The 22,601-nt window shown below is 38.1% G+C and overlaps 1 protein-coding gene across 5 annotated transcripts in view; it reads left to right on the plus strand.

The window, feature by feature from the left end:
* Window positions 1–22,601, plus strand: part of COL19A1 (collagen type XIX alpha 1 chain) — a 178,479-nt gene that overhangs the window by 33,596 nt on the left and 122,282 nt on the right. For all 5 annotated transcript variants that reach the window (XM_041477498.1, XM_041477497.1, XM_041477499.1 and 2 more), the window contains exons 8-10: window positions 1,918–2,043; window positions 2,518–2,580; window positions 9,894–9,947. In XM_041477498.1, the coding sequence (XP_041333432.1) occupies window positions 1,918–2,043; window positions 2,518–2,580; window positions 9,894–9,947 (243 nt within the window). The remainder of the gene's footprint in view (window positions 1–1,917; window positions 2,044–2,517; window positions 2,581–9,893; window positions 9,948–22,601) is intronic.

A 22,601-nucleotide genomic window follows, 5' to 3' on the forward strand; every position in this document is an offset into this window, starting at 1 on the left:
TTTCAACAGAGGTGATAGTTTAATTATCTCCTAAAAATGAATTCCCTATCTGGAGTCATGGTACATAATTTTTTGCTGCCTAAATAAATGGTACAGTGGAACATCAGCAAAAGGCACTAGGTGCTGCTAGTGCTTTTTATCTGTATCCCTTGACATTGATTAATGTCTAATTAGGAACTGAAGAAGTCTAGGAGTGTAGGAAACAAATCACTGCGATGGCTTGGGAATGATTTCTAACGACAGAGGCCATTTCAGTAACAGTTGCATCTTATGAAGCTTTACAGATCATATAAGCAAAGCCCATGAAAGAGTCTGCATGACAGAGGAAGAGAAGGAAAATAGGATGGTGTTTAGTTTTCTTTATTTTAATATACTAAAATGGAGGAATGGGTCTTTAATAACTGGAAAGTTGTAGTGGTAGGTCGATGCCTGGACTTGATCCTACAGGTCTCTTCCAACCTTCATGATTCTGTGAATTACTTTCTTTAGAATGCACATGTTGACATATATATATTGTTTAACATGAGGGAAAACATTGATTTAGTTTAAAGGGTTCACTTTTCCCTCTTGTTTTGGCAGACAAGAATCAGTGTAAACTGGAAAACAGTAGAACCATAGCTTGAAGTTGTAGGTGTAATTATTTTGCATTTTATCTTGCATTAAAAAAAAAAAACCCAAAAAAAAACCCAAAAAAAAAAAAAAAACCCAAAAAAACCAAAACCCAACCAAACCACAAATAGCCTCAGAAAGAAGTTGGTTTTAAATTATTGGCCTGCTATTCATAAGTAGTCTGTAAGATCAGGCTCCTCTGAGACAGCGGACAGTGCCATCACCACCAAGGTTGTAGTCGGCAAAAAAACCCCAGAGCCTGTAGGAGGACTGATTGATTACATTCACAAAGAGATAGGAGAAAGTGTACCTGGATGGGAGAGAGAAATCTGCCCAAGAACAGAAGAACACAAGACTGCTTAGTGCTCAGAAGCATGAAAAAAACATGGTCTAATTCCAGGGGGCAAATTTCAATTTTAAACAATGATTAATAGTTCAAATTTATTTCTAAGTATATTCTTGATAGTAATGCAGATTTTCTCTTGAATGTATAAGCTTATGAAAAAGTGGAATTAATTAATTTCCTGTATGTTCCCCTTGGTGTTTGGAAATACAATTTATTGAGCAGTTATGACACAATAGCAAAAAAAGCAAGAACAAAACAAATCCTAATTATATATGAAGACAAAAAGCTCAACAATAGGCTTTATCAATAACACATAACTATTCATTCATCTGTGTAGCTAAATCCTGTGGGAATTTCTCTGACAGAAGGTTCAAAAAAAAAGCTTCATTACATCTTAATGAGATTTACTGAAATTTAGCAGGTTCTATTGGCTTGTCCCGTTTCTTCAGGTTGGCTCAGTTCTCAGGAGTCACAGGCAGGTAAATCTTGGCTTCAGTGCTATTTTGTTTGTTTCCAAACTATCTATACCAGAAGTATTTAACTACAAGGGAAAAAAAAGAAAAGTTTTCCTTAGCATTCACTTTTGTATTTTGCACTTAGGGGGATGGCAGAGGGCAGGATGAGACTATGCAGTACTATCTTTTTTCTTTCACCCTATGGACATTTTCTGTTTCACTACTTCTGATTTTGGGAGACTTTGTTCCTCTTCACTGCTCTGTCTTTTGGAAGAAAGAAGTGGGACAGACATATCAGTTTTAACTGGCATAAATTTTAGAACAGAAGGATCTAAATATCTAAAATTGATTTTTTTTACAGCTTTTTTCTGTCTGGAAATTGTTGTCACTTTCCATGTATGGTTTGTATAGGAATATTCGAACAGAAGATAGCTTAAAACAAGTGGTTGGATGGTATTTACCTGTTAACTAAAGTGGACCAAAAACCAGAAAATCTTTTTGTTTTAGTGCCCACGTGAGGAGAGGTTACTGGCTACAACTTCATCACCAGTGACTGTTCGTGCCAGCAAAATATACACTCTTCCAGGGACGCAGCAAGAATCTACACAGAGATGCCACTGCTTTCCAAATAAAGTATAAAGTTTTCCTATTGCTTTTTAAATGCATCATGCTGTTTAATCCTGTTGGATATAAAAACATTTGGAATTTTTTTTTCAGTCATGAACAAATCTTACTGGTTTGTTGTATTATAATACATTTACATTGTGTTTCCCAGTTAAGAACCAGTACATTTCAGATTTAGTTAAATCCAAAAAGTAAAGTAAAGTTAGAGATGTCAGTAAGGTTTAGTTGTTTGAATATACACCCAAAAAAGTGCCATGGTAAAACTGAGAATTATATTTAGGCATTATATTTAGTGTAAATGTTTTCACTTGAGAATGAATTATATTCTACGTAATGTTTGTTTTCTTTTTAATACTTCTCCTGGGTGTTGCACTATATTTATTGAGTCATTTGCTTTGTTAGGCATTTGTGACAAAGACAGGAAACCTAACCAAATATATTTTAGATCTGCTTTGTTGACTTTTTTATTTCTTTTAAAATCAGGGAGAAGCAGGATTGCCTGGAGTAGCTGGTTTGCCAGGCCAGAAAGGAGAGAAAGGTGAAAAGGTAAAATATCACTTGAATTCTCTTTTTCAAGCCTTGTCATTGGCTTATCTTTCTTAAATCGGAATTATATGGATTCTGTTATTCCTTAAAGGAATCTGCCTGAACACAGGGCGGATCCTTTATCAGTCAGTGTCTGGCTCTGTGTGTGAGCTCCCTGCCAGGCATTTTACAGCTGCCCCACTTTGGGGTCACCTCATCAACTCTGTGGAGCACAGTTTACCTGCCTGGGAAGCACATGCCTCCCCAGCCCTGTCACCTTGCCCCATACAGAAGGCATGTATATAGTCTGACAAGAATTTTTCCATCCCCTGTATGTACATCACTGCTGATGGACACAATTCCGTGTGGTGGAATCATCCTTGCAATCATCAGTAGGAAGGTGTGAAACATCACCTCTGTATATTCTTTGACAACGCTCATACCTGAAACTGTTACTTGTGAAGAAAGAAGAATCTGACGTTGGCAAGTCTCTAGGACAGGCCAGTTGGTCCTGTCCTTGGGCCTTTTCTGAATTTTCCTGTGATGCTTACCATGATATTCTTATGCTATGTAGCTTGGGATTTCCTAATAGTATAGGTCAACATATCAGATGTTTCTCTTTCACACTCCATTCCTTAAATTTTATTGGAGGATGCTGAATTAAGACATGTCTGGGAATGTGTTTTCCATGTGCTATTAGAGGGGGCAAATTGAATAATTTACTGCTGTAAATCTGCCACAAAGACAGTGAGATAGGAATTGAGTACAGGGAATGCAGTGTGAGAGGAAGATGCCTAGACTGTCCTGATCCAGAGGTTAGATGGAGGTATCCTAACCCAACATCCTGCCCTGCAGCACACCATTTAATATGAGATCTGAAATAGTTTGTGAAGACAGCCAGGGCTGTTCCTATAACTGTAGTATGTGGCTGAAAAGGGTCCAGTTCTGAGAAGGCTTATCTACACATCTGGTTGAAATTAAGAACATTCCTTGACAGTATATTGCCCCCCACCACAACTCCTCCCCTCCAGTATATATTTCACTTTTGACACAAGCTGTATTTTTAGGTGAAAAAAGAAGTACACACATGTTAGTTTCTATAGTCCAGCTGAACCTAGAGGGACTGCTGTCAGTTTTCAGACCTAATCACAAAGTTTTGATCTGGAGCATATTAAGCAATTGTCAGGTTTTAGTTTTAGCTTTATCTTACCAGCCTAGGGAGTTTCCTAGCATTTGTTTGGGAAACAGTTCTTCTGCTCCTGACCTGATCCATTTAGACCATTATTGCTACTAAACTGGGAAAGCAGACTTCACAAGTCTGATTTTTTTTTTTTACCATTTAATCTCCCAGCCAGTTAGTGGTATTTACCATGCTAAGCATAGTGCCTGTAAACAAAGCATGTAAGGTTCTGTTCTCCCACTTGTTTCATAAAAAGAGCCTCATTGCATGAATTCTCTGTGCCTGGAACTATCTGAGAGTCCATGAACCCCCTTGCACCCAGAAGTTTAAGAGAGTCTATTGACATTTATGAATGTCCTCTCACAAAATTGAATGAATCAGCAGGTTGAAGTCAGGGGTAGTACACCAGACAGGTAGAAAGATACTTAACTGGAAATTTTCTTATAATTGACCTTGTTACTTCCTAACTTTGCAGTGGGTAGATTTTTTCTTTGTTGGGGGGAAGGGGGTTTGGATGGAGGGCACAGTATGACTGTGATCAGGATTGGCTCACTGACCTTTGGGAGCAAACAAATCTTGTGTTAAATAGTGCCTGCCATGATGGAGCTGAAAGCAGCATTCTCTGAGATTTCAATACCATTTTTCTCATTGACTCTGCATTTACGCAAGTTTTCAGTAACACTCATTCTCAATGACGGCCTTGTTACATCAATAATTAGACCTGAAGAGGCAGAAAGGCTCTCGAACATTCCAGACGTGCAGGATGACATGACTTATTGTCAGATTATGTAAAGGAAACTAACAGACTCTGGCTGAGTGTCTTGTAATATATTATACACAAAATAGGCAGCTTCTTGATAGCTTTGCTGGCCAGTTACAAAAAACAGGTCTTCTCTTAGTTGTGTGTGGTTCCTAAGCACATTTCCCCCTTTGGTTGTGCTCAGCTTCTCATTTTATTGTTTCTTTTGTTTCTAAGGCCTATTACTATAGGCATCTGACTAACTGTACTTAAATGTCTTTTCCAAGTGAAAATGTTAATTTTTTAACCTTCTTTAATGAGAAATTTCTATTTCTGTTGCTATTATCTCATTTTAAGCACAACAGTTCTTATCCTTTTATTTTGCTTTATCTCATTCCAATTTCTCATTCACTTTAATTAATTGTATGATTGAATTTACATCTTTGTTTGTTGCTATGGGATTGACAAGGAAGTCTCTACCGACAGAGACTGATATTAGGCTATATTCAAACCCCTCAAAATTGCCCTTCTCTTCAGTCTAACATCATTGTTCCCTAAGGTCAGACTATTCAGGAACATCTAAGCTATCACCTATCAAAGCTATCAAAGTGTGATAAGCTGTCAAAGTATGATAACTTGTAAGCCATTTTAGGCATTTTGAATTTAATTATTAGCCTGTATCCACTCCATTCCTGTACTCTTGGCTCATCTTAGTACCTCTGAACAGGTCTGAGCCAAAATTCAAAGTATATTGCAGGCCCAAAGAACTGGAGTGCCATATTTTCACTGGAACAAGCATTCATGCAAATATTGATTTATCCCTGGCAAGCTGTGCATCTGAATGCGCAGGAGCATCACTGATCAAAATGATGCCATGTGTGTGAATGACCTTCCTGTTTGTACACCTGGCCTTCCATTATGACTTCATGAGGACTGATCTCCACTCAAACTATTATCTCCCATCCTTTGGGTGTGAAATACTTGGTTTGCCCTGCAGGATATTTTTGCTGGGAGATCAGCTTCTGCAGCAAGGGACTGTTCTTTAATTTCTCAATAATTAAGACTGAAAAAAATTGCCTGGGCCAAATTTGTTTGTTACTTACTAAGTGTACAGTTTGGACTATCCCTAAATAATATGCTGTATAATTCTCATGACAGCTTGATTCTTAGCACAGAGTGTTTCAGAAGTTGCAAGTGGACATAAATCAGGTGGAAGTCTTCTGTGATTTTAACACATTTTGGTATCTGCTGTGGAGTTGGGTTTTCTCTTCTGCTGATCTGAGTGAGATATTTACTCAGATTTACAGTGTTTTTTATTTGGTTGCAATTTGTACTACTTCAGTGTCATATTTAGCTACTCGTAATCTTATAAACATATTTGTTGTTAGCAAATGCTTTTTGATAATGTTGTAAAGGTCCTGTTTTTGTCCTCAGTATGTAGAAATTCTTCAGAAAGACAGAATATGGGTGACCATAATTGGAATGATTACATATATGCTGAATAAATAAACTGATTTTCTCTCTCAAGGAGGCTAAAAAATTACTATGTTTTCTACTTTTATTTCTTTTAAACAGACTAAGTGCCCATGAAATATTTTAAATTGAAATCTAAACAGAATTAAATATTTTGATATAATGTTAAATCAATGTTAGCTGTGTTAATAGGTCATTGGTTAATGCTGTAAGTGAAGTAGGGACCAAAAAGCCAGAGGCAGATTGCTTTCAAATATTAAAATGCCTGTTGATGTACACCATGGAGAAATTTATTGCTATTCAACTTCATTAATTTAAATTTTACTTAAGGAAAAAGACATTTAAAAAGCTATTTTGGGTTTGGTAGAGATAGGTTTATGCAATATATTTTTGCACTAGGAAAATATTTGTAATAGAATGATATGAAAAAGATCTCCTGGAGAACAAATGAGGTGTCTGAACTGTTCTTTCTCTCCGTTTTCCTTCGTACTCTTTCTTTCCTGCTACTCTGACTTTCCTCTTAAAATCCAGTCGACTTGATTCCACCTAAAGCATATCTATTGTACTATGCAGCCTTGAGAATGGTTCTCTTCTGGCCCAGTCTTTGTTGCTGAGGTTGTTGATAGGGACCTAGAAGCTGGAATTCAAGAAAATTAAGAAAGTTGAGCAAAATATGGCTGGCTATCACTTATGACAAAGTCAGTACACTTAATAGAAAAGAATCTTACAATAAGCAGAATGAAATACTTCATGCTTACCAACCTAAGAATTTATGGATAGTCTCACTTATGTTTTGCCATCTAATTGTCTAAGTTATCAAATTAAAAAGGGAAAATATCATAGGCAACACAACCATTTTTTTCTTATTAAAAATTCTGAAATGTGACTTACTGTCTTTGTTACCGTGTTTGCCATTCCAGTACCCATCTCAGTCCTGAGTTTAAGACTACCTGAGGAGTGGAGATGGTAGCAACAAGTCCTCACCACTCCGAGGTGCTCAAAGGTGTGGGGGAATATCACACTTTCCCACTGGGGCCATTCCAGAGCTGAAACAGGAGCAGCAGCCACTGGCACTGGTGCAGTAGTTAAACCAGTGACACCCAGCTCAGGCCTTGGTGAGGCTGGGCTCCTGCTCTGATGGGACAGAACACAGCTGGGGGCTTCTGCTGGGAGTAACAGGGATGATACTTCCTCATCTGTATACTCCCTGCTGGTCCCACAGTACCAGGGAAACCCTGGAGTGGTGCTGTCTTTTGGATGAGTTTTTTTTCTCCTAACATTCAATTTTTTTCTTTTTGCTAATAGAAACTTTTCTGAGTTTTGTTTTGCTCTTTTTTTTTTTGTTTTTTTTTTTTTTTTTTTTTTTTTTTTTTTTTTTTTTTTTTTTTTTTTTTTTTTTTTTTTTTTTTTTTTTTTTTTTTTTTTTTTTTTGGGTTTTTTTTTTTAACCTGGACATTTCTGGTGAAGGGTCCTGTTTTTAGCTGGGACAGAGTTCATTCTATTCACAGTAGCCAGTATGAGGATGTGTTTTGGATTGGTGCTGGAAACAGGGATGATAACACAGGGATGTTTTCATAATTGCCAAGCAGCGCTTGCACAGTGTCAAGGCCTTTTCTGCTCCCTTCAGCAAAGGGCTGGCAGTGCATGAGGTGCTGGGAGAGGACACAGCCAGGACAGGTGACCCCACCTACCAAAGGAATATTCCATCCCCTACACGTGGTGCCATGATCAGTAAATAAAGAAGTATATAAAGCAGTGGGAAGAAGGAGGAAGTGGGGGGACATGTCAAGTGATGCCATTTCTTCCCAAGTCACCACTATATATGATGGAGCTCTGCTTTCCTGGGGATGGCAGAACACCTGCCCTCCCACGAGAAGCTCAGCTGAAAAGGATTTTCACTGTCACTCTTAATAAATCCTGACAGTAGATTTACAGCTCATGGTTCTACCTTTGGCTTTTACACTGTGTGTACCTTATAACCTATAAATGCCAGCCTTGTACTACTACTGTTCACCACCTTACAAAGCTGTTTTCCCAGCAACTTATCTTTCACTTTTGTGGAGGACTTTAAGGTCTTCAGAATGAAAAGGAATTACCATTAAGAAAAATATAAAAATATTAAAGATGCATTTCCTATATTTTTGGTTTTAGTCTGTGGTACTATTTCTATTAATACTGTTAGATACCTATAGTATCTGATATTTATATTCATAAAGGCATGAAAACTACCACCTTTCCCCCTGTGGTTATTAAAATCACAACTAGAAGGTAGAAGCATAACTTGCAGATCTAATTTGCAGTGGAAAATAATTGTCTTCAAGATGGGGAGTCTGTCTGCAGTTAGTGGAACTGAAGTGTAAACATACCTTGGTTAATTGGCTAGTAAGTCATACAGGCTAAAGGCTTCCTGGCATGTAGCAAGCTGTGTAATTTTAGACTACACAGTGTATAAAAATACACCCCTGAAGGTAACACAGTGGTACTGGTCTATTAAAATACTGGCAAGTGGCAGAAGGGAACAGAGGATGCAAGATAAGAGAATGACTCTGTGGGTAATTAGATAAGGTAACCTTTACCTCTCACAGTGCCAGTGGATTCATGCTATTCATGCATACAGGATTTTGGTCTATTTTTGAGACAGAGCTGTTTAATATAAATCCATTGTCTGGGTGAGGGCATACAGTTTATACTCAGTAAGAACAAGTCCTATGAGGAATGCCTGAGGGAACTGGGGGTATTTAGGCTGGAGAAAAGAAGTCTCAGGGGTGACCTTAATGTTCTCTACAAGTGCCTGAAAGGAGGTTGTAGGCAGGTGGGGGTCAGGCAGGCAGCCAATGACAGGGATAAGAAGAACTGGCCTCAAGCTGGGTGACAGAAGGTTCAAGTTGGACATCAGGAAGAATTTCTTTGTTGAAAAGCTGGTCAGTCCTTGCAATGAGTTGCCCGGGGAAGTGGTGGAGTCACTCTCCCTGGAGGCATTCAAGAAGCACCTGGACATGGCACTTGGTGCTGTCGTCTCATTGACATGGTGGTGTTCAGTCAAAGGTTAGACTTGATAGTCTTGGAGGGGTCTTTTAACTTTTTAACCTTTATAATTCTGATACAACTATTGTTGTGTACTTCTGGCCAATCTTACTGTTCCTTTTTCAACTTCGGAAAGGTTAATAACTTCATTTTAGACCAGAGTTGTAATGTTATTCTTTCTGGATAATGTTCTTTTCTTGGTAGAAGTAGGCACAACTAACATTTTGTTTTGTTTTTAAATGAACACTACATGGTTTCAGTGCTTTTGTTGTATTCCTCTGGCATCCAAATTATTTTTTTATTTTAAAATTTTTAAGCCTTATACTTAACATTGTTTAGCAACATTTCTGGGTTTGACATTTTCTTGCATAATTTTTAAGACTTATGGTCCAATCTACAGCTGTTGGGATCTTCCATAGCTCTCCTGACCAGTCAGTCATTTTTCTCTCAAAACTGAAATTTTCATATAGATTGCTTATGATTTGGGATTTTATCTCTAAAGGGATAAAAGGGAGGAAGAGAGAAATTTAAATAGTGCCTTTCAAAACTATTGAGGGTACATGACTTTGTACAAATCTGTATTACATGTTGAGCTTTCTCAGTGTAGAACTGAAAATGTACCCTCTTGGTTTCAGTCTTCTGTTGGTATAAATTCCTTTAAAATTAGTGGACTTGCTTTTATGGAAATGTGGATATGCAAGTATTCATCTGATGAAGGACTTAATTGATGTTATAGGTGTTTAAAATGCATTTATTTTGCTGATTTTAGTGCTACATGTAAGGCATCTTCCTCCACAGTGGTTGAATTACTAAAAAGTTAGGTAGAAGATGCTTTTGTATTGAGTCTGACATGACCTGAGTAGTTGTTGTTAACCTCAGAAGTCCATAGAGCTTCTAATTGATCGATTTGTTTTGTAGGGAGAGATGGGTGTGAAAGGACCGGATGGTGTTGCAGGTCTGCCTGGTGAAAAGGTATGTTCGTGTTTGTTGAGTTGTGATTTAACTCAGGGAAGTGTTCATTATGTCAGTGGCTTCTCTGTAATTGCCCACAGAAATGGCAGGATAGAACATTTCTATTAGAACTTTAATATCTTACCTGCACTGCCATGTTTTTGTAGCACACTGGAAAAGCTGTTCAGGTCAATAGTATTCTCTGCAGATGTGCATGTTTGGTGGGGTTTTTTCCCAAGAAGTGGGGATTATATACAGAGCTAAAGGAAGCTGCTTGTTTTTGTTCCACCTGCTCAGTCTGTTGTCTGCAAGCTTAGATAAGAGCTCTTGTGCACTCAGCAGTCTGCTCAGTAGAGCTTGAGATAAACACCACTGACTTCTTAATCAAAGGTTTGGAATAGCCATGGCTAAGAAGGCATGCCAGCCTACTGGTGTATTCAAGGATAAGTTTCACTTCATTTCAGAATGTTGGCATGAAAAATAAGACAGTTCTATGCACTTGCTGGGTTCAGTGCTACTTACCTGTATTAGAGGAAGTCTATGAGTCTAATAGCTAGAATCTTCAGTATAGAGACAGCCCTCATAACACTGAGGAAACAGCTTGCTGTCAGGCTTAAACCTTTGGGTTTACAGGACATAAAATTATGAAATCATCTTTTATTTTTACTTACTATTTGTGTTTCAAATTGTGATTTTTTAAAAATGGGAGGTAGATGTATATTAGCAAAATTAAGAGTAAAAATCAAGGTGTTTGTTGCTGATGTTAAGTTATATTGGTAGAAAAATGGAGAACAGGCTGTAAAGATGTTCAAAGGAATTTGCCACATTGAACAACTGAATTGTCAAGTGGTACGTAAAACTCAGAGAAAGCAATAGGCAAGTGATGCAGATGAAGAGGAAAACAAAGGAAACATTATGCATTTCATGCCAGACTGAACTAGCTATTACTGTTCAGGAATTACAGATCAAGGAAAACATGGACTCACTGTTTAGCACTAGTGAAATTACTAGGAAGAGAATAGAGAACAAAGAAAAAGAGTTTTAATGTCACCATTTTTAATGAATTCCTCTGTATTATGCTGAAACTTGAATGATGTGTACAGTTCTGGTTCTCACACCTCAGTGTGAATCTAATAATACCAGAAAAGATTCAGGGGTGTCATGAGTGATCAAGAGCACCAGACATCTTCCAATTAAAGTCTGACAATGTAAGCTTCAATCTGAAAAAGGCACAATTAAGAAAAAAACATGTCATATTCTGTTCTCTGTACAGTCCTGAATGGAGCAGAAGAGATTAATAGGGATTGATGTATTTATTTTATTCTTCATTGTGCAAATTAGAGCATCAAACCAATCTGATAGGTTCAAAAAGGATAGAAAGAAAAGATAGGCTCATTCTTCCTGCTACAATATTAGTTTGAACACTACCACAGAACTTGAAAAGCCTGAAAATGTATTAGAAAATTAGTGGAGTAAAATCCATTGAGTGTGTCAGTCTGCTTGTACTTCAAGAGGCTGGAATCTGGGAAAGCCACAGGAGGAGTCTTTATGGCTGCCCTGTTACATTTTTCTGTAGACATCTGTTGTTGCCATAATTGTAGTCCTGTAATTGACTGGAGAAACCTTTGTTTTGATCCAGATAGACAGTGTTTTACTTTACTGTGCTTCTAGATGTGAATTAATGGAAAGAGTTATTGTAAAGCATTGTAGATTGAGATTGATCTAGATTGTGTTTTCCCTTGGCTCTTTCCATAGCTCCTACTCTGATGTTATCTTGCTATAAACTTACCAGGCTACATTGCTTTTCCAGTCCAAGTTATTATTATTACAGTTTCCATGGTTAATATTGTTTGGGTTTTTTTGCTAAGCGCCTTGCAAATTCATTGTCAGGCCAAATCCCAAAGCTCCTGTTAGTTTACATGGGGCTCAACAGTCAGATCTTATTTAATATCCAGACATTGTACTTTTTCTGAACGTTACAACTCTTTAAATTCAGCCTATGTAAAATACAAATTACAAATGAACTGCGAATTCAAAATGAACTACCATGAAATACAAAACTGTCAAAGCTTAAAACTTCTAAAATAAAAAAAGAAAGCCAAGTATTTTCTACATGCATGGCTAGATGAAGAAACTGAGATCCAGCTGTCCAGCTTCTGCTAGCCAGTGTGGTCATGTCTGTGTGGAGTAGTGCAGTGCTGTGTGTGTTAGCTCCTTTCTGGAGCTGGAATGAATATTTTCCTCATGTTGTGGAAGGTGCTAAAGTGTTCTCTCCCAGGTGATGCATAAAGAACTATATACATTTGTAGCATCTTTTATTTTTGTGTTCCCCTAAGCATGGTGTTCCAGATGCTAACATTGTACATAGAGTTAAAGACAACAAAGTGGAGGAGCAGCACCAAACTTGTCTGAGTTGAAGAAGCATTTGGACAAAACACCCTCAGGCACAGGGTGGGATCCCTGGGGTGTTCTGTGCAGGGCCAGGAATTGGACTTGAAGATTCCAATGAGTCCCTCACAACTCAACATACTTTATGATAAAAATAGTCTAAGCTCTGTTGTTTACGAAGGCATCTCCTACATTTCAGGCTGTTGAGGTGCAGACTGTGCAGTGCTCGGAGAGCCTTCTGAGGAGCTATGGCTGTTTGTGTATCCTCTTAAATCCTTCAGCACACGTTATCTATTGCTGGAGGTGTTAAATTGCTTAGTATGGATTAGCTTAGTTTTTGCACTGTGTTTCTGAGCATTGTGCAGATGTGTTCCTGAGTCAGTAGCTAGAAACAGGAAGAAGGAAAAATAAGTTATACTAATTTTTAAAATTTAACTGAAGATTGAGGCTTTGAAGACCAGAGGTGCTCTTGATAGTACTGCCAAAATCTATCCACTGCAATATTCCTTTGCTTGTACTTCATTCCCTGGGAAAATGTACAGAGAATAAGTAAGCAACAGATTTTACTCATGTTGTTATGCACAAGCAATAATATCAATTCATTTGACCTATTTTAGATGTTTACCTTAGAATGAGATAAACTTGGCTGTTGAAAATCCTGTTTCTTTAGATTGATTATCTCAAACATACTTTATATACTGAAAAACTAAATTTAGATTAATAAAATACAATGGACTTCATAACTTGAGAGAATCATAACAGGAGACTCTCCCAGAACAGTGCTTGGTGCTCCTATACTTAATTTTCAAGATGTGGGTAAATGGTGAGACATCTGTGAGTCTTCATATATGGCCTTGACTTTCAAGGATCTTATGTGTGAAAATTGTTCAGTCTGTCTTCAAATGTGACACTTTGCCTTCTGTCACTTTCAAGACGTATTGTCACTGACAGCATAATTTCCCAAGCACTAAATGCTGAAGTGGTTTTGCCACAGTCTGCTGGCTAATAGGTGCACAAGTAAGCGATGCAGACTTCTAGAAGGCTCTTGCCAATTAAGAGGTTGGATCTGCTGAAGGCTAATACAGAGAACAGGCTTGATGACTCTATGTTAACACAAGAATAGCCTTAACACCCTAAAGAAACCAGAGGAATGTTCTGGCCATAATTCAGCAGTTTTGTGGATTTTTCGGATGTAGTTCTTGTAAGCTGCCAAAGTAAAAAATGAGGTTTTCATTTACTGGTGGCACACCACAAGATGCGTGTTGTCTCATCTGCCTTTAGGTTAAAAGAAGCCAGTCATGGTGCTGATGACCAATCTAGAGAGTCAAGGATCTAACACAGACCCAGTGGAGCCCTACTTCAGGCCCCCAAAGTCACAACACAGTAGATAGCACCATTACATATGTGACTGTCTATTTGATGTCCACCTATCTAGTTCCTTCTCCCCATCCTTTTTCAGGAAATTGTCTTAAGAGATTTTTCTTTTAAATAGTAAAACCTGCTTTGGGCAACAGGACAAATTCTTGAGATTATCAGAGGAGATAGTTCTCCTAGGTATTTGTTTATAGTTATAAATTAAGAGGGTAGTAGTCTTCCCTTGGAGGGAAATTTGCTTCCTTTGTAGATGATTAGAAGAGACAGAATACAGTGGCATGATCCCTTTCCTGCAATGGGGACTGATTTCTAGCTCAGCCTTCTAGGCACTCTTCTTCAACATATCTGTTAAACCATGATATAAGAACAACTGGAAGTTGTGGTTAAGCAGAATCTCTATATGTATGAGACCTTAGGCTCTGTCCTTCTGGCAATGTTCAGCAAAGGCTGTGAGTACAGAAGAAATGTGTTGAAGGAAGCACTGTGTTAGCCTACTTTTTGGTGATTAGCAAGTGAAATTGCCTCTGGATACAGTCCTGAAGCCATTTAGTGTAATGGGATTGTAGCCAGAGTGCTAGTTATGGCATGAGAAATTAAATCTGTCCCTGAAGTGGAGGTTTGAGGTGACTGGACTGCTTTAAGATATAATATGACAGTCACCTATCCTCTCCAGAAATCATCCAGTCCTGATCTAGCAGTTAGATTCATTATGGCCACAAAAACTGATTGCTCAGCCATTAAGAATGGCCTTCCTCTCACTGCTGTCTACAGGGTCACATCACGGGCATAACCCGAGCAAGGTCAACACATTGCTGTAAAATATTTCTGTCTTAAAAAGTGTAATGATTTTCCTAGTGTTCCTGTACTACTGAAATGGAGAGACAACATTCCTGTTGGTGTGACCCACAGACTTCTCCCTAAATGAAGTCATAACATCATCCTACTTCATACAGATTGAATGCAGGTCCTTTCCATAGCACCCACTGGGGGATTGTTACAGACTTCCCTGGCATGTTTTGTGTTGTGTCTCTGCACAAAGCATATCATGTGATGGATCCTCCCACTACTTACAGGGGGCTTATAAAAAAAGAGACAGGGCTACCTTTTACAAGGGCAGATAATGATAGGACAAGGCGGGATGGTTTTAAACTGAAATATGAGAGCTCTAGATAACATGTCAGGAAGAAATTCTTCACCCAGAGGGTGGTGAGGCACTGGAACAGGTTGCCCGGAGAAGTTGTAAATGCCCCATTGCTGGAAGTGTTTAAGGTCAGGTTTCATGGGGTCCTGAGCAACCTGGTCTAATAGGTGGCATCTCTGCCCATGGCGGAGGGGTAGGAACTAGATGATTTCCAAGATCTTATTCAACCCAAGCCTTTCTATGATTCTGTGATCCTCTCAATATGGTGTATTTCGAGGCTTTCCAAACAGTCTGACAGCACTCTGAACCATGATTAGAAGATCAAGTCCTCAAGCCTTAAAAATGTGTTAGACATTTTCTGAGGATAAGGGGAGGAAATAAATTCCACCAACCACCTGATCTCTGTGTTCTTACTTACAGGGAGCTCATTTTTTACTTTCCTTTGTAGCTTTTTGTAAATTTCAACAAACTGGGTTTAATTTTCCTCTGTATAGTTGGGACTTTTCTTTTTCCTGCACTTCTTGTGTCACTGATCCAAATAAGTTGAATCCTTTCCTTCTCTTTGCTTCTGGCTCTATAATGCCATGGTAACGAAGCTCCAGCCTGAAAGTTTATTTAAGTTCTGGATGCTAAGTGATGGAGTCCTGCTTGAGTTACAGGGTTATGTTTTGCTGGTATGTGATGCCTTGACTGCCGTGGTGAATTTCTCAAGCATTTTAGCATAAACATTTTAGGAGGTAGACAATACTTGAGAACTTGCATAGTACTCAAGTACTTGCATACTTGAGAAGTTTAGCAGGAGAGTTCCTGGTTCTGAAAGACAAGCTGCCACCTGTGGCAGGTACTTTGATACAGAGTATTAAGCCTCTTGAGGATTTGGGGACCTTATGGTTCCCTCCAAGTACCTGAGAGGAGATTGTAGTGAGTGTTGTTTTTTTTCTCCCAGGTAGCAAGTGGCGGGATAAGATGAAATGGCGTCAAGTCACACCAAAGGATGACTAGATGTCATATTAGGAAAAACTTCTTCACCAAAAGGGTGATCAGGCATTGGAATAGGCTGTCCAGGGAAGTGGTTTGAGTCAACATCCCTGTAAGTGTTCAAAAAATGTAGCATTTGGTGACATGGTTTAGTGGTGGAGATATCAGTGTTAGGTTAATGGTTGGACTCAATCCTAGAGGTCTTCTCCAACCTTAAGGATTCTATGGCTTATGTGTGTTATGGGTCCTGGTAGCCAGAAATGCCTTTTTCTTCTGAGAATGTGCTGACGGCAGTAAGGCTCAAAAGACTCAAGGACTCAAAGGACTCAATGTTTTTCTAATTTTTCTATTATGAAAGTATTTTTTTCTTCTTTATCAGTGACTACATTCTGAAAAATGAAATTGGTGTAGGCAGTAAGATAATTCAGAAAATTCAGATTTACCGAATTAAACTGGATTTGTCCATTCCCCTTTATCCAAACCTCTGTAGTAATTGCTTCCTCATTATACAATGATGCAATTAATAGTGGTGGAGACCACAAACTCCACTTTGTGAAATACTTGTGACAACATTCACTTTGAATATTTGACTTTCAAATGTCTTAACTTTATTATTTTAATTTTTTTGCATTGATTTTTTGCAATTTAGATTATGAACACTATTTCTAAAATATTAAATACATTGAGTAAGCTTTTTAGAATAGGTGGTCTTGCATGTAAACTTGAAGCAATGCTGTGCATTTGCCACTACAGTCTATAGATCCTCCTGCAGTATATTAAGAAACTAGTTTAGACTAAAAAGAGAAAGAAATGCTTATGTAAATCAAAAAGTGTTTCTTGCTACACAACTTAGATTTATATTCAGAATATTTACCAGATTAATCTGGGTTTGTCCATTCCTGTTTATCCAAACCTCTATAGTAATTCCTTTCTCATGATTCATAGTATAAAATTCACAGTATATAATTCATAGTAATGGAGATAATGTAAAACCACATGTAAAATGTGATGGAGATTAAAGGCAGACCAGAGAAAAAACCAAGTGTACATTTCAAGAGCTCTACCAACTGTATGAGTGCTAACTGTACTTTGAGTATTGAAAATGAGATTTACATGAAATGAGTTTTACATGAAACTGTTCAGCAGGTATTTGTAAAAAGATTAGTCCTTTTTTTTTCAAGCACATGTATTTGTGATGATGACCCAACAAAATGTACATTAACTCACATATTTTGTGAGCTAGAAGATAATAGTACTGGTATAAATAATGCTGCTTGTAGTGTTGTTTTTCTTAATTTAACTGTGTCCTATGGTTATCTGGAACTTCAGTTTTCTCAAGTCCAATATCACTGTGCTGTCTTCAGTTTTAGCTGACTTGGAAACCAAACACTGATAATTTCAGTTTTGATAAATTTGATTGTCCTTTTGGAATAGGGTTCTCTTTATATTTGGAAAAGATAAGGAAATAATTAGTAAAAGACTACTTGAAATGTGATATAGATACCGTTTGTGGTATGAATGCTATCAAGACAGCTTCCTGAACAGCCTACTTTGCACTGCCTTGTGGGAAGAGTTCTCCTTTCCCTTAGTGGTACCTGGGAAAATGAGTTTGAAAACAGCTGCATTATAAGATATTATTTTTCATTATAAAATGTGGCTTAGAAATATCCAGAGCTTTGTTTTCTGATATGTTTTAATTTATATACATAAACTTAAAATTTTGAAAAAAAAAATTCCATGCTAGTGTGGCATGTGACTTCAAATTGCTTTCAGAGATGCTTTTAATACCCATCTCCGTACTGAGTTACTGCAGGGTCAGGGTTTCAGGGCCAGATGCATTGTGGAATCCACAACTGGGAACTTGTTAAATGTACATCCAAATCAAAACCTCATCATGAGCATCCTTGTGACCATTGATCTGCTTTGCCCATTGCTCTAGTTAGACCATGCAAACTTTAGAATTTTCCAGGGCATATTTGACTTTGCTGAAGAGCCATGAGTATTTGGCCTGTTGTGCCAGTTCAGTGTATGCTTCTGGAGCATTAATCACTCATGGAAGTGTACAAATCTGAGGAGACGTTGGTGTTGAGTTTTCAGTAATGCAGTCTTTTCCTTGCAGCTGTCTTGAAAGATCTGTGGACATATAGCTTTCCACATTTCATGTCCTGTACAGATCCTTGACAGGGATCACGATATTTCTGAAGTAGCTCATCAGCATTTTTGAGAAAGCTTCCAAAATGCATGTGGAGCACTGGATGGGTATTGCTTAAAGCCACCTTACTCAGTTTATCTGTCTTTTATTCAGTGCCATCCAATTTATGAGCTCCCATCACAGCTAATCAGTTATATTTCAATATTCTTAGATCATGTACGGACATAAATTGTGTTAGTTATATAACTTGGAAAAATCTTCATGCTGTTTTGCTCTGGAGTCTCTAGCAGAAACAAAATAACATAACCAGTAACATAGGAAAAATATTTGACATCAGAAACCTTTTCAAAGTAAGACAGTTGTGAGCTGTAAGAATGTGGTAAAATTGGAAAGTTTATTACCACTGAGTTTGAAGCCTTGAGCTTGAGAATTGCTGGTGATGGTGAATCAGGCAGTTGGATGCCATCTATCGCAGCAACAAATTTTCTAAAAGTTTTGTATTCTTCTGATGTTTTCAGTGATTCTTAGTGTAACATAACATATATCTGATTTTAAGAGATAGACACATATGAAAATAGTAGGTCTCAATAGATTTGTAATAGATAGATATGCTTAAAAAAATAAATTCTCTTACTTGGGAAAATAGACTTTAGATCACTATGCTTTCCAAAACTTGTTTCATTTCTTCAGCATGTATGGTTCTTGCCTTCTTGCTCTCTCCTTAGCATTATAAGAAAGTGTTTTGAATAGCCTTTGATCATAAATTTGATTCCAGAGAGCTGTCTGCTGTGCTGACTTATTTTTGCCTTATTAGGTGATTTTTGCAGTTCACAACTCCAGGAACTGTTGAGCTCCCTGGTTTTCCAATTCCTAAAGCTAGACGACAGCAGTTCACTTCAGCTCTCGAGAGAAAGCTCTGTGGAATCAAATTACCTGGCGTGCAGTGACACTGCTTGGGTGTTATTTCCATTCTGGAGGGAAGGGTGCTGGTGACTGCTGTAGGTGTTGGTGAGCAAAGACTTAATTTTTTAATTATAGACTCATTGCTTTTTGAGGGAAAGGAAATACGTTTCAGTCCCATCTGAGGAAAGTTGCAGCATTGTCTTCTGTGCTCTCATGAGTTCCCTCAAAATCAGATTAGTATGTCTCAGTAGAACAGAAGTACAAATGTGATTTTGGAGCCAGACATTACTTGTATTGCTTGGCATCAAAGCCGTGCTCTCCTGGAGGCGAGTGACACTGGTGAGATAAGAGTGGGAGGAGTATGTACCCTCTGGGATTTGCACTGCCGCTGCAATAACCAGCAGAGCGCGGCTGCTCCTGGGGGCCTGGAGCGCAGCAGCCCCTTTCTGATGTGATGTGAGGTGTGGCCACAGCAACCAAAGGTCACCATTCCTCTTCGAGGGGTCTGGGATGCAGGGAGCAAAGCAGAGCGTGGCATGGTGCCATGCAGGGCAGGCCTTTGTTAGCCCCTTATGTAACGTGGAAGTAAAACATAATGCAGTTGTTAAATAATGCAGTCATTAAATGCAGTCCTTTGTTCCTTAATCAGAGTCATGAATACTCTAGCTGTGAGTCTGCTTGGCTCTGGGGTTCTTAACTGTGTTTGAAAAGCTTCACTCAGGACCTTATGGAGCTTGAAAGGGCAGAGGAAGCTTGAGGATCCTTCTTCAATTGTTCATAAATTGTATTTATTGGATTATTTCTGGAAGGTTTCTGTGGCACATAGATTTTAATCTTGTATGTTTTTTACTCTTTTTTTTTGAGGGCTAAGATTGTAGGTTTTGAAACTGATATTCTGAACTTTCCACATCTCATCAGAATGCAGAGCTTTAAGTACCCATTATTGCACTGTAAAAGTTGGCAGCAGTGTGTTGCAGGAAATGGGCTAATTGGGGAGGAAGGAACTTTCTCACTGTACTGCCACATTGTACATCTTGTCTGACACATTTTGCTTAGTTTTGTCTTCTTTTAAGGCGCTAGGTATTGAACTTCACATAATACTAGATTTTTTTTATCTGATGAATCATTAATCTATATTAAGATAATTATGGATAACTTGTGGTATTGTGCTTCATTTAAATTATATATGAGTATTTTCTGCCTGGATAGTAAATCCTATTATGAGTAGCACAGTAGATTTAAAAAAAAAAATCTTTGTTTCATACAGTAAAAAAATTATGCATAGTACAAATTATACAGAAGTTGTAGATAATACTGTTGGATGCTGTAACTTGTGGCTTGTTAACTCTCCTTTGCCCTTTTTTTAGTGGGTGAGTTATATTATTAAAATTTAAATAAATGCAGCTCATATGTACATTTTTAATGTCAATGAATATATTTCTTGCCCCTGAACACACTAAAATTACAGCACAGTTTTATATTCCAAATTCAATGTAAATTGCTTTTTTAAATTCACAGATACCAAATTGTTGGAAATAAATATTCCATTTTATTAGTACAGTAAAATCATTCACAGGTATTGCAAACCAGAATGTATTTTTATTTTTTTAGTTCTCACTGCTAGCCCATATTTATAAACACCTAAGATCCATACTGCATGTTTCAAGTCTGAACCGATTAAATTAATGTGACACGCTGAGGCTGGGCCAAGTCTCGTCTAATCAGCAGTCAGCACTGTTTCTCTGGCATGAGGCTCCCAAAAATAGTAACACAAGAAGTCAAACAAGTAAGTGGAAGGGCACTAAAAGAAAAAGTGCTGCTAATTCCACTGTTGACTTTTTGTCTAATGGATTCTTGTTCCCAGGCCGCACTAAGTAAAGCAACTGGCACGGGGTGTGTTCCTGCAGATGGCTCAGCAGTGACACACGTGGCCCAGCTGGGTGACAGGTGTTTGATTTGTGTTTAACAAGTACCTCACACAAGACAGATTTTTTTTTTTACAGATACTAAGAAGCTAGTCAGCTAACGCTTTTTCTTCAGAATTAACACCCCTTTCACTATGCTCCCTTTCTATTGTGAATGACAGTTCTTCTGATTGTCCCACACACATGAAAATAACACAATGTTACAGTTACTTTGAAATAAGACTCTAAACAGGAGAAATTAATTCATAATTAACTTTGTTTCATAGTCGTAACCTGTTACCTTTACACATGGAAGACGCACTTCATATTATTTGTAGCTATTGACAATAATATCTCAAGAAATAACTATTTAGCTGTCCACCTTGCAGAATGAAAATTTGCTTTAAAAGTATGAATGGAAGGAGAGTGCCAGGCTTCTGGGCTGTGGCCATATACTCTGTATTAGTGTGCCTTCCTGTAACATGACAAGGTTTTGGGACTTTCTCAGACAGAAATAAATTCCCTGTCCAGTACATTATTGATAGAGATGCACTCGAGGCCATGAGGGAAGAGCAAAGGTGGGGAAATACTTAACAGATGGGAATTGGACAATGTGGACAATGCTATTCCTTAATGAATTTTTGAAGCTTTGTTGTAAGCTGGATTACAGCACATTGCATAATTGGAGAGAGATTGTCTCAGTGGCAGTTGGAGGGGATTGGTTTTGTTTTAATGAGGAGAAGGCATTTGTTAGTCAGTGCCATGATAGCAGCTCTGCTAGCAAAGGCAGCAATGAAAATAGAAGAGTAGCAGGATGATTTTGCCAATCATCTTTGATTGTACCTAAACAGGTAGGATGTGTAATGTAAGAGTGGCTGTGGCCAGTTTGTCTTCCCCACCTTATTTCTCCATATTTTGGTCTGAATATTTTTGTCTTCTGGTATCAAATCCATGAGTTGGAAAAAGTTAAGGCTTCAGGATCTATTAAGAAAAATGCATGACTCTCTGTGGTGACAGGGTTATACTGCCAGTGCTGTCAAATAGCCAGAAGAAATACCACCCTCCAGAATACACTGTACTGGCAGTACTTCTGCTGAGCCACAGAAGAATGAGAAAGGAATGCAGCTGGAGAAATGGGTGTCAGAGTAGTGTTCATTCTCTAAATAAACATTAGGCTTTAATGAGAGATGGTTAAAAACTCATGCAAAAACTTGTGTCCCTCGGATAGCGGACAAGTGGCATTCTGTCAGGCACCCCAGATGTAGCATGCAGAGTAGGCTAATAAGCCTCAAAGAGGCTAAGAAAAGGCCTGAAAGGGAAAATTACAACCCTGCTAGGCTGAGATGCTATCATTACCACAGAGGTGATCAGAATTCATGGAAATGGAGACTTGCCTTTAGGGAGCAGCTCCAGGAATCCTGTGCTGACAGTAGATCTGATGATCCCAGATTCCCAGGTTAGTCTAGGTGAGTTGGAGTACTAGGCATGTGGTTGGTATATCTTCTTAGTCTGTCTCCAAAACATAGTAAATGTCAAAAGCTCTGTTTTGGAAGTGAGGAGAGACATTTCTTGGAAAAGCCTTAAAAATCTATGTGTAAGTGGAGATCTGGAAACTGTACCTTGGACTGCTTTATTTATCAGTGGTTGAAAAGAGATTTGCAGCTACAAGCACACTAACAATATGGCATTTCAGGAAACATACCAATATGACTTACATTAGAAATTTCAATCTTATGCAGTTCTATTTGTTTTTGAGTCATCCTAAATTATTTTCTTTCCTACTGCTTTTTTGCATTTCATATCTGTGTGATTAAACATTGAATTTAGTATTTAAT

The sequence above is a fragment of the Pyrgilauda ruficollis genome, unplaced genomic scaffold (assembly GCF_017590135.1).
Source record: "Pyrgilauda ruficollis isolate IOZ18807 unplaced genomic scaffold, ASM1759013v1 scaffold40, whole genome shotgun sequence".
Lineage (NCBI taxonomy): Eukaryota > Metazoa > Chordata > Aves > Passeriformes > Passeridae > Pyrgilauda > Pyrgilauda ruficollis.